The following is a 12,233-nucleotide window of genomic DNA, read 5'->3' as shown; positions in this document are numbered from 1 at the left end:
GAAACCGTTTTCTAAAATGCAGAGACCTCAGCATAGTCTGTTCACTCCATGCACTGACTTCTCCAGCCAGACAGGACTCAGGTCTTGCAGTCCATAAGCTCAGAAGGGTGATGCTCAGGCAGTATCTTGGGAATATATACCTGTATTTCATGGAAGGAACACTGTGTGCATCATAGCCCATGGTCCACAGGTGCTGGGAGGGCCACCAGAAACATCTACGTGTTCTTCTTGAGGAAATGTGCTGGAAGGACCCGCAGAGCAGGACCATGAAGCTGAACAGGGTCATCATAGATCCATGGTCCTCTCTTCTGCGAGCAGCCTGATTGAAAGAGGATAGTCCTCGTACCCAAAAATCCACATGCTGTCATTAGTATTTCAGTTGTTTCGGTGGGCACAGAGAGTGTTTCTTTGCCACCAAGAATCCAAAAAAACCAAAACCTTGCTCCAAATTATGGGTAGCCTCTTAGATGGAGTCTGGCTTGAGTGCTGGTTCTTGCTGTAAGGTGTTGTTACTGCATCCTTGCAGAAATAACCCTCTGGATGGTATTGATGGCATTAGCACTGTAGTTAGCGCAGCAGGCTGCAGTTGGTGGGGCGATGACAGAGCCATCTTTAGGAGCAGCGAGAGCTGCATTCTTTTAAACTGATTTCATCTCAGAAAGTGCGTTGGGAATTTCTGCTCCGGGAGCCCTGTGTGGTTGGATGTTCCTCCCATCAGGTAGCACGAGGGCTGGGATCCGTAGCAGTGCTTGCTGGTGGCCATCCCATGTTGCAGGCTCACCAGTGAGATGTCCCATAGGGGCAGTGGGAGCTGTGGCAGGGGGGCTGGTGGGTGTTGGTGGCTGCTTTCAAGGGGACAACCCCAACCATGTTTCAGCTCACGGCCCCCTCCAAGTTCCACCTTGGCCAAGCTCCTCTTTGAGAAGGGCATTGCTGTGCCATTTGGTTTGCTCTATCCTACCCCAGTGTGAGGGTCTTGTGGTCCCTTGGAGACTGCTGCCCACTGGGTTTGTAACCACTGACAAGATGGGCTGATGGCGAGAGGTGTCTAAGCTGTCCTAGGATCATCCTGCCCTACAGATGGCTCAGCGGACAGGAACCTTGCTGAAGCCAAGAGCTGGAGGACCAAGGTTTGCTTCCCAAGGTAACATTCCTTGCCTACAGAAAACCCATGCATGGAGCAGGTAACGTGCATTTGATGAAGAGCTTTTTGAGAGCACGAGGGTGGAAGAGTCTACATGAACAGTGGAAGGCAATGGTAAGATGGAAGGCACTCCTAGCAGGTCCTCTGCCTTTCAAGTGGTAAACCCATGCATTCATATTCCATTTGCCATGTCAACATGTACCGTCTTGGAGGCTCTCTGTAGTACCTTAGTTGTCTGGAGCCAGAGAACATCATTGCACACAGGTATTACAACCAACAGGCTTTGGCTTCCAAATTACCAGCTCCTCTTGCAGTACTAAGAGTGAAGGAAATGTCCTAGTTCCTGCTGCCCAGAGAGCACTCTCCACGTCTTGACATGCATCTACCATGTGTTTTCCATTAGAGGGCAGAAGCATGCTTACACAGCAAATTACCTGCCCTGTGTGTCACATAGCTCAGGGGAGGTGGGACATCACCACAAATGGCCAGACAACTACACCTGCTAGAAACAAAAAGAAGCAAGAACAGGTGCTTGAAGGGTTAATTTCTGTGACTTGGGCTGACTTGATGGCCTTTGTAGCACCTCCTTCTGTTTAAGTTGGAAATAGATTTAATACATGGTAAGTACCAAGCTGTCACGGATTTGTTAAAGACTAAATAATACGGTAATTACTCGTTTTTCAAAGGACTGACAATTCTGATGATAGAAAAATGCCAAAAAGATTGTTTTTAAATAGTGACAATCATTAGGAGAGCATTTTGAGGATGTTAATAGTCTTCCTGTGAGCGTTCCTGTTTGACAGCCCTCCTGTGCCAGCTGCGCTGCACTGCTGTATCTCATTTCTATATGCGTGTAATCCTCTGTTGTAATAAAGGTATTGCCCATAATTACAAGGGGAAAGCATTAGTTTCTGTTGGATGCGTGGCACAGCAGAAGCCAAGGGCTTGGCCTTAAGCAGATACAGACCTCGGGGTGGTTCAGACCAACAACTTAACCTTCTTTGGTGTCCTCTGGGTGCCCTTGCTGTGGTGATATTTATGACATGGACACGTTCTCCGTAGAAGTTGGACCACATCCACAGACCTAGCCTTTCAGGTTTGAGTTGTCACCAGCAGGGAATGCCAGGCATTGCTGGCTGCCAGGGCAATGAAGGACACACAGGAACTGCTTGGGAAGTGCTGGCGCTGGTGGAAGATCCGGATACCCAGAGATGAGCCTGGTGCAGGCTGTTGTCAGGGCATTGGTTGCACAGATGCATGAGCTGGAGGGGAGTGGTGTGCCAAGAGTGACATTTTAGTTCTCAGGTGCTAAATTGTAACACAGAGAATTGGGAAAAAAACCCATAAAATTCCAGATTAATCATAAATATTTTCTGGAGACACTCTTGGGTGTTGGGGAAGGTTGGTGCTGTTGAATAACTGAGGTTTTACATCAGCATGAAATGGAAGAAAAATGTTCTATTCTATTCTCTCAATATTTACAAGGCCCTGTAGGGCCAGGCCAAGGGGAATGGCTTTAACCTGCCCGAGGGGAGACTGAGCTGAGCTCTTAGGCAGAAGCTCTTCCCTGTGAGGGTGCTGAGGCGCTGGCACAGGGTGCCCAGAGAAGCTGTGGCTGCCCCATCCCTGGCAGTGTTCAAGGCCAGGTTGGACACAGGGGCTTGGAGCAAGCTGCTCTAGTGGAAGGATTAAAGTGGAACCAGATGGTCTTCAAGGTCCCCTTCAACCCAACCAATGTCATACTCATTGATTCTGTGAATTCTTTCTGGGCTTCAAGAGCAGAAGCCAGGGGCAGAAACAATGAACTTCTGGGTTGTGATCTCAGAGGTGTTGAACAAGCACGGGTTAACTGTTAACCCATTACCCTTCTTGCAATAACAGACTTCATCTGTTATTAAAGGTTTAAGCATCCCGCTGTGTGTGCTGTGCTCCCTGCTTTGTCCACTCTGGAGGGAGGGGGCTGCATCATCCCTTCTGGAGGTCAGGGCTTGCTTCCACTGATCCAAGCCATGCTTCTCAGGAGGCTTCTCCTCGAACACAAAGGAGGCTCAATCACTGCATGGTGCAAGAGGGAATCTGAGTTTAACATCTGGGTTTAACACAGGTTAAAACAGACCCATGAAGTGCTGTTACTGCAGGGCTGAGGTTTACCTGCATGCTCTGGAGCTCCCCTCTCCCTGCATCCCTTCCCTCTCCCTTGGGAGCCCTCAGCTCCTGGATGAGGATGGGGATGAGGATGGCCCAGGGGTTGCCTGTGAGGTGGCACCCTATCCCCACCTCATCACAGCCCTGTGGGATCAGAGGTACCATTCCTCTGCCAAGAATTAAAACATAATCATGATGCTCTTTGTTTTCACAGAGGCATTTTCACTGTGGAGAGATTTTTCTGGTGGATGGAGTTTACAGTTGGAGTTAGAGAATACAAATGAGTTGCTAAGCATGGAAATGGTAGAAGATGAATCAGCCACAAATCGGTATTTTAGTACAAGAGTTGCTTTTCGGTGAACCTGAGAATGACCTGGATTGAACGGTTTTGAAGGAACCAAACACTTTTGCATGCATTTACTAGTTCAGTAACTTGATTCAATGTCAGTTGATAGCCATAGCTTGAAAGTGAGGAATCGGGAGCAAGTTGCATGAGGGGGAAAAAGAGTTCTTCAATGTAAAACATGGAAACCAAATCAATGGAGCTGATGAGCACGGCAGGAGCCCTGGTGCACTGGTTACCTCATTGGCATAACCAGCCCATGGGGTCCCAGCACAGCCCCTGATGCTGCAGAAACCTTGTGGGGTGCTATGGGCTGGCGATTTGCTCCTGGTCGTCTTCAGAGAGGTGATAACATGGAAACACCAGCCCTGGCCGGCTCCATCCTGTAGATAAGGAACTCCCAGCCCCCAGGACCTGTGTGGTCAGACATGGGAACAGGCTGTTGGGGCCGGGAACCATGGAGCAGGGTCCAGGCTCTGACACAAGTGATGTGCTGAAGGGGGATGGAGGCTGCTGGCAGGAGCGGTAACGTCCAGAAATACCAGCAGTTATTTCTGGCAGCACTGGGGGGAGTCACACAAGGCAGGTAAGTGCCTGGGCTGCACACGGGGTGTAGGGCTCAGTGGACGGGGTGATGGAGCAGGGGTTAATTGGAAGATCTGGCTCTTGTTGTCCAGAGAACCGCAGATCCGGCCTTGAAACATTTCCCAAGGTCTTGGCACTTCATTTCGTAGCTGTGTCTCATGCTCTGAATATTCCCAAGGCACTCGCTATCGTTGGATGTCGTCTGACTGTCTCTCGGTTGCTGTTTGTTTCTGTGGTGGCATGTTGATAAGGTATCTGGTTATGTCTTGCAGCCCTCAGAATCCAAGCCCAACGTCACCCCTCTCACCGTCCTGGCCCATGTTCTCTGCGCCATCAAGTCCTATGCCCACCTCCTCTACGTCCAGCGACTCATCCCCCATCAGGTCTGTTGCAGAATTTGCTTTGCTTTTTGTTGCTTTTGCTATTTTCTGTTTGATTTACTTGGTTTCCCCACTTCACTTCCCTTCTCCCTTTGCATCCTGCTCAACCCCCATGCCCGTGCAGCTTTCTGCACTAAGCAAGAGAGGAGCTTTCCAACATCTCTCACCCCAGGAGGGACCCTCTGAGCCCCCAGCAGGCGCCCACTGGCCCTGTGGGTGATGCTCGGTGTCGAGGGTGGTTTCTGTGGGTTTCCTCAGGCACTTCAGCTCCTGTGGTTTGCTGTACTCCTCTCTGCACAGGTAAGATATGTAATGTGTAACCCTTAGTGAAATATAGTAATACCTTGTTTTCTGGCAACTTCCTTTTCTAATCTGGAGTCTAAGGAAGGTAAAGAACACATGAGCACACCACAGGCAGTGTTTGGGACCTGTGCTGTGGGTACCAGGGATGCTTGTGGGGGAAGCCGGGGCAGCATCCCCTCTGCTCTGTGTGCAGGGTGGGATGGGATGTCCGCCCTCCAAGCCCATCCTGGCACAGAGGAGCACGAGGCCGATGTGGTCCCCAGCAGAACGTGGCTCCCAGCCTTTAGCAGGTGCAGGCGGCTCCAATCCCTGCTCCTGGGGAGACGTGTCAGACCTGTTTGTTCGTGACAGGCACAGACCAAGCTCTTCCCCACACCCACAACACACAACTGCTGCCTGTGCAGCGCTGCCTGCTTGCCTGGGTTATTTATTTGTGGTGTGTGTGTCTGCAAAGGCTGACAGCAGCGTGATGCCACCGAGCAGCCTTCCTCTGGGGGACAGGCTCATCATCCCCGAAACTGCACAGGGGCAGATGGGTGAAGTTCCTGAGTGCTTTGCTGGCCTTGTGCCATGCTTGGAGGCACAAACCTAACGTGAGTGATCGCTGGGCTCCAGCATTTCAGACCCTGACGACTGCAGGGCTCATGGGTCCAGTCAAAGCCAATGGGCAAGTGGCAGCCCGCAGGGGTGCTGGGCTGCAGAGATCATTTTTGGGGAGGAAAACAACAGCTTCAGTGATTCAAGGTCAGCCAGAAAATACCTTTTGTTTCCCACCTGGCAGTCGCCTCCAGCTCTGCACAAGTGGTGCCTCCCGGCACTGAAGGGCCCTCTCTGGAGCAGGAGGAGTGTTTGCCCATCCTGAGTTTTAAGTGTTTGGCAGCTGCTCGTGTCAGGCAGCTGGAATCCGGAGAGGAGAGCCCTGTGCTTCGGGGCTGTCTTCACAGCAAAACCAAACCCATTCACAGCTTCCCTGGCCTGTGGTTTCGATGAGAACTGTTTTTGCCATGAGGTGAAAGTGTGACGCTGCCCTGGGCTCGCTCGGGAAGGATTCTGAATGTGCTCAAGTCCTTGGGAAGATAAAAACTGGTGAAAACACTGATAGGGGGAATGGTGACGCCTGGTTCCTACCGCAGCAGCTCTGGGGCTCTTCCATCACTTCCCTTGGCTGTGCCATAGCTGAGCTGTATCCTGCTGCAGCGCCGGATGCAGCCGCTGGGCTGATGGGCAGGCTCCCAGCATTGCCTGGTGCTATCCCAGCTTTGCACCAGCCTTCCTGGTACCCAAACCCGGGAAGGATGGGTGGGAGGCTCCAGCATCAGGGGACCCCTCTGCATGCTTGCGCTTTGCTGCCGGGTCCTGAGGTCCTTCATCTTCTCTGTGTGTCTGCCAGCGATCTGCTCCATTTCTGACTCTCCCTGCTCTCATTCACTCCTCCGCAGCGTGGGCACGCTGACACTTCCCCACTAAAATCTAATGGATCTTAAATCTTTTTTATCTTCAGGTATGGTCTCTAAGGAAGCGCCGCAAATCCTTCCCAGGCCTCCTTGCTTTTCTGTCTTGAAATACAGTTCCCCAAGGGCTGATTCTTCCTCACGAAACCCTCGTTGTGGCTGCAGCTGCACTGGCAGTGATGGCTTTGGCAGCCAGCGGGGCTGGTGGGCTCCTGCTGCCGCCTTCGCTCTGTGCTGGCCCGTGGGCTGGTATGGCCCTTTGGAGACTTCCAGAACCTTCCCAGCTCTTGGGAAGCTCCTGGAGCCAGCCTCAGGGCTGCTGGTTCTGTGGGCACCAGAGCTGGGCTGTGGTCCCACTCAGCTCGCACTGGCGTTTGCAGTGCAGTGAAACACAGTGCTGGGGGCTCATCCCTGAGAGCCTTCAGCCTCCTCTGGTGTCCTCCTCCCTCTTCCCCCGAGCAGTATAACCGTGGACCCTCGCAGAGCAGTAGAGATCCTTGGACCCCTCTTCAACACGCGCCGCTCACGTGAACCCCTCCATTGCAGCGGGAGGGGATGCTGTTGCCTGCGAGCAGTGGGGTTGGTACCAATGCGTGTTCTCTCTTTGCAGCTCGCCGCTGCGGAAAGCCCGAGCTCTGTACGCCTGCAAAGCAGAACACGACTCCGAGCTCTCCTTCACGGCAGGCACCGTGTTTGACAACGGTGAGTCCCTGACCCGGGTGCCTGTGGCAGCGAGGGGAGATGGGCTCGTTTCTCAGGCTGCAGTTCCCAGTGTGTCGGCAAAGCAGGATCACAAGAGCTGTGCCAGGCTTGCGCCGTGCCTGGTGCTGGGCTTCCCTGGGGCAGGAAGATCTCATTCCGTGTAACGTTCATGGGAGATGCTACAGGGCCAGTAAAACAGCAAAACAAATGCAGCGACAGAGCAGGACACTTGCTGTTACTTGTTTTAACACAGTTTTGCAAATTACTGGAGGTTTTCTTCCCGTGACCCAGAGAAGGATTTGGGCTCTCAGTTCATGGGTTTCCTTTCAGTTCCCTATTTAAGGACTATTCTGTTTCCGTCTCTAGAAATCCCGTGAAAGAAGGAAGCAGAAATACTTGAAACTCAGGCATTAAATCTGAGCTGTATCTGGCTTTCCTTTACTGAAAACAGCTGATCATCCAGGAGAATTTAGGATCTGTGTGAAAACTGCCTTTTCAAGAATCTGATTTATTACCTAAGGGAAATAAATCCTAAGGGAAATGTCTGAAATAGGAGGGATGAGTAGGTGGGATTCTCCTCTCCCCCAGAGTAGAGCACAGGGGATCACCACGACAGAGATGTCCCCTGTGCCACCTCCAGCCTTGGTCAGTGGGTCCTGCTCCATGTCCCACTCATCACCCTGCCCCTGCCAGTGGTGTTGGGGCTGCTGCCCAATGCTCCTCATGTCCGTGCAGGGCTGTGACCATGCATCCCACCAAGATCCAGACCCTGGATTTAAATGTAAGGGGGAACTGGTGAGCATTGACTGACACTGGTGTTTGCCATATACAGAGCCATTCCCCAGTCTTCTGGGTAGGAGAGATTAGTTTCCAAGTATCAGCACCAGAAATACTCTATGCAGTTGCCATAATGTTTCATGCAGGAGAGAGACAGAAAAGTAATGTGTGCTTTCTAACTCTGGATCCTGGGAGCTGGAATAGGTGGGCTCTGGTTAGTCAGCTTTCTGGGGATGATGTTAATGAACACAGGCTGTCTGTTTCCTGCACCAAGGGAAAGAGACTGCGCCCCGTGGAATGAAGCAGCTCTGGTTTAGATATAATCCAAATGTAAAGAAAAGACTTTTTACTACTTTCCAAGCAGTTCTTGGCTTTTATATGTTAAGCATTGTCATTCGGGGAACTGCTACCACATGCGCTGGTTTTGCCCTGGGATATATATGAGAATATAGCAGAGAGGGGTAGAGAACAAGTACATGTGAATTAAAGAAGATACTTCTTCTAAGCAGCTCCATAGATATCTTATAAATAAACATGTCCTCCCCTTGGAGAGCCCGTGGGAATTAAAGCTGCTAGGAGGGGAACAAGTTTGAATTAAATACATTGTGTTTGCTATACAAAAATCAATGGATTATTCAGGGGCAAAACCATACAGCATGTTCTAATCACTTAGCAGCCCAGCTGAGGCTCACGTTAGCTGCAGAAGCTGTTGGGAACAGCACTGCTCGGTGGAAGTGTTGTTATGATGGACGGCTTTATAAAACCCGGTGAAAGCAGATGGATCTTGGGAGTACTTAGAGACAGGTTCTGGTTTGACTCGAAACCGAGGGTGCACATGGATGAGCAGCATCTCGGTCTGATGGGGACATCGGGGTGCTGCTGCCTGCACTGAGTGACAGCCGCAGAGTAACCAGCCCCATGTTCTGAGGGTCCATTTAAACTGCAGAGCGTCCTTTTAGCTACAGAAAACCTGGGTTTTCCAGCAGATCTTTACACTAAATGGGAGGGATGTCCTGGATCTGTGCAGGCCTGAAGTTGAGGAAGGTGAGAGTCACGGGTCAGGGCAGGGATGCTCACATGTGGTTTTAACTCACAAGCACTCCTGAAACGGAAAACTCAGTCTTCTGAAGCCATGAGCCCCCCACCTGAGCTGGTGCTGACAGACACTGAAGTTTTACGCTGCATGAGGGAAGTTGTGCTGCATCTGTGCTCTAATTCTGTAACCGAGAATGAGATTCCCCCTATCTGCCTGTGTGCTCTGCTCTGTGTGACAGCACCTGCCCAGAAACAGGGTCTGTCTTTGGGACACAAGTGATTTTTTAAGGCACAGGCAGTAGCTGGAATTCACGTGACTTTTGGTTAAAGCACTTTCCCAGCCCATTTACTGGGACCAGAGGGCTGGAGGCACAGACACACACACACCACTTATGGCCACTCGGCTGGCAGGGGCACTGTGAAGCCTCATCTCCAAAACGGATGTAAACCAATAAGTTTTAATGTAGTTTTGCCCTTGGGAGCTTTCTTTCCAGGCTGGAGGTGGTCTTTGTCCTCTGAGAGGACTGATTTAGCCCTTGGTGGTAGAAAAGCCCCAAGACTTGGGGGTGTGAGCGTGGAAAAAGAAGTGGCACAAGTGAAACCCCAAAATGTGTAAATCAATGGACGGGGCTTGGAGCAAGCTGCTCTAGTGGAAGGTGTCCCTGCCCGTGGCAGGGGTTGGGACTGGATGAGCTTTAAGGTCCCTTCCAACCCAAACCACTCTGTGATTCCATGATTCTGTGGTCTGTATTTGTCATTAATATATCACTATGTACTGTATTTCTCTGCCTACATTCCCTGTAGTAATGGACTGAGGAATTGGCATAACTGGTTCCTGTAAAACCAGCAGATTTTCAGCAGTTGGTTGAATAAAGGAGGAGTTTAAGGCTTTTGAGAACTGACCACATTTTTCATTTCACAGAAATAAGGTTGCAGTGTTTGCTCTCCTGCTGGGAGCATTTCCTAATGCATTCCCTCCCTCATCCTGGTCCAGGCCGGGATGTGCAGGGTTACACTGTGATGGAGTTAACCACCTTCTCTCAAACTTCAAAGACATTTTAGCCCAAATCTGGAGGAAGTTTTGAGCCCCAGTTTTTATCACTGGTGCTTCACTTACATCAGCCCAACACCAGTATTTGGCATCCCAGTCCATAGCCCCATGTGCATTTCTTCTGTTGGTTTCACAGTTGGGTCCCTTGCGCTTTATAAAGGACAGGCAGAAGAGGCCCAGGGTGAGCACTTCAGCTTCCTGAGTGTCTTAGCATCTTAGTTTTCTTACTTTAAGCCAAACACAAATTAAAGGTCTTGTTCTGTCCCAGGAGCAACTGTGGGATGCAAGCTGCTGTTATCAGCACAGACAGCAACAACCCCTATGCCGTAACCCCTGTAGTAACCTGCCTTTTCCTTCTCTCCTCAAGTTCACCCATCACAGGAGCCTGGCTGGCTGGAAGGAACCCTCAATGGCAAGACAGGATTAATCCCTGAGAACTACGTGGAGTTCCTATAACTCTGGGTGCAGGAAGCGCCTCCGCTGAGCTTTCCATGGTATCCATGGCAGTCGCTGGTGGGACCACGGTGAGGGCTACCCCATTCCCACTGAGATGAATGTTTGTGGATAGAACCATGCTCCTCTCCCCGTGTGTGCTGGGGCTGTGGAAGGAGCGATTCTGGGGATGTGGCTCTACTTCTGCAGCTCCTATCCAAGGTAGTGATGCCCAAAGCCCACGTCCCAGCGCAGAGCCATCGCAGCAATGAGCAAACCAGCAAAGCGGCAGCTCCAAACCACAGCCTGCGTGCTACAGAGGTGCCAAGCCTGCCAAGTGTGAACCAGCACAAGAGACCCACCAGCCTGTGCTCCCTGCGGTGACACTGGTTGCCACCTGTAAAGAAGGGAGCAGAAGGACCCCAGCTCGTCATCTTCCCCGCCGGAGGAAGAACGGTCAGCAGCAAGGAGCCCTTTGCTCCCAGTCTTTTCCCCGCTTTCCAACCAGCTCCATGCAGATGGGGAGCAGCCCAGCCCCTTCTCCCGTGTCCAGGGAAGGGCTGAAGCAGCTTCAGCTGATGCCTGCAGCAGCAGCAGTGGCAGGAGGCTGCGGGTCCCGCTCTGTGCTGCCGCAGCAGAGCTCCGCTCTTGCAGGCGAGAGCGGTCCTGCACTGGGCTCTGCAGCGTCAGCACCGTGGAGTGGGGACATTTGGGACCAAACCTCTCAAACTGTGTCCTTTTTTAAGGACTGGACTTCCTGCGAGGCAACGTCTGTGATCTGAGGCAAACAACCCGCGTTTCCTTCCTGGAGGGCAAGATGCAGCTCCAGATAAATGCCACTCCTGTTGACGGGCTGGTTTGTGTCTCCGTTTCTGATGCATTTGCATAAACACATCCATGCTTTCGCGAGTGCCCAGGCCGCTGATTTAGTGCCATTGGGAGCTGTGTTTGCCACTCTCCACCCGTTGCTTTTTAGGTGGTCTCGTGCTTGCAGCTCCATGCGTGTAGTCTGTCCGTGCCAAGTCTGTGCAGTACCAGTGTGCAAGGTAAATTATTCCCATGCTCATAGGACATTTGGTGGTGGTGTGCCCAGAAAACAGAAAACAAAGGACAGGTCGTTCAGCTCCACCATCGCTCAGTTCCTGCCCGGGAGAGGATGCTCCTGCCTCCGTGGACATGCAGAGTGGGTTTGAAATCCCTCACTATTCCAGGTCATTTTTAAAGGAGAGCGTGGGAGAGGGAGCCCAGCGTGACTGCAGGTGGCACGTCGGGAGCTGGAATGGTTTTATTTTGTGATAGAGAATGGTGGCAGAACCCCAGAGTCCTGGGCAGCAGTGGTGCTGGGGGATGGATGCTGTGTCTTTTGTAATGGTTTTACAGACTGAGTGACTGAATTGCTGTATGTGTCACTTTTTATTTTTGAAAGAATTATTGTATAAATAGAGTATCTTAAAATATTGCAAGGGAAAGATCTATATTTGATATTTTTAGAACACCTGTAATGAGAGAAGCAAAGGACACTTGAAACCGGTTACAGAGAAGCACTTGCAAACACATCCACAGCCACCCTCAGACCCTGGGCTGCCTTCTTGTCCGCTTTGTGGTGTCACTTAGAATTGAGGAACCCGAAGTCTCAGACCTCTTCATGTTCTTTGCAGTGATTAAACCCCCGGGGACTTTTGTTTTGGGGAAAAAGCAGAGGAAAAAGTTGATCTTCTTTTCCTGATTTCCAGGGTGGGCGCAGCACAGCTCATCTCCTCGGGGCTGTAACCTTGCTGTAAGTGATGCACTGGGCACATCGCCCTGCTGGTGAGAGCTGGGCAGGGGAGAAGCCTCCAAACCATCCCGTGTTTTCTGCTTTGAGGCAATGGATGAAGAAGGCCAG

General features: G+C 51.4%; 1 protein-coding gene across 6 annotated transcripts in view; it reads left to right on the top strand.

The window, feature by feature from the left end:
• Positions 1–11,252, top strand: part of ARHGAP26 (Rho GTPase activating protein 26) — a gene marked incomplete at its 5' end in the record, with an annotated part of 146,781 nt that extends 135,529 nt beyond the window's left edge. For 5 of the 6 annotated variants that reach the window (XM_080627465.1, XM_080627464.1, XM_080627466.1 and 2 more), the window contains 3 exons: positions 4,490–4,600; positions 6,962–7,053; positions 10,284–11,252. In XM_080627465.1, the coding sequence (XP_080483591.1) occupies positions 4,490–4,600; positions 6,962–7,053; positions 10,284–10,372 (292 nt within the window). In that variant the 3' untranslated portion in view covers positions 10,373–11,252. The remainder of the gene's footprint in view (positions 1–4,489; positions 4,601–6,961; positions 7,054–10,283) is intronic. The other variant, XR_013957839.1, reaches the window with a different exon arrangement.
• Between the last annotated feature and the right edge of the window lie 981 nt (positions 11,253–12,233).

This window comes from Psittacula echo, assembly GCF_963264785.1.
Source record: "Psittacula echo genome assembly, chromosome: 11".
Taxonomy (NCBI): Eukaryota; Metazoa; Chordata; class Aves; order Psittaciformes; family Psittacidae; genus Psittacula; species Psittacula echo.
Note: the sequence above shows the minus strand (reverse complement) of the source record. Positions and strands in the feature narration are given on the sequence as shown.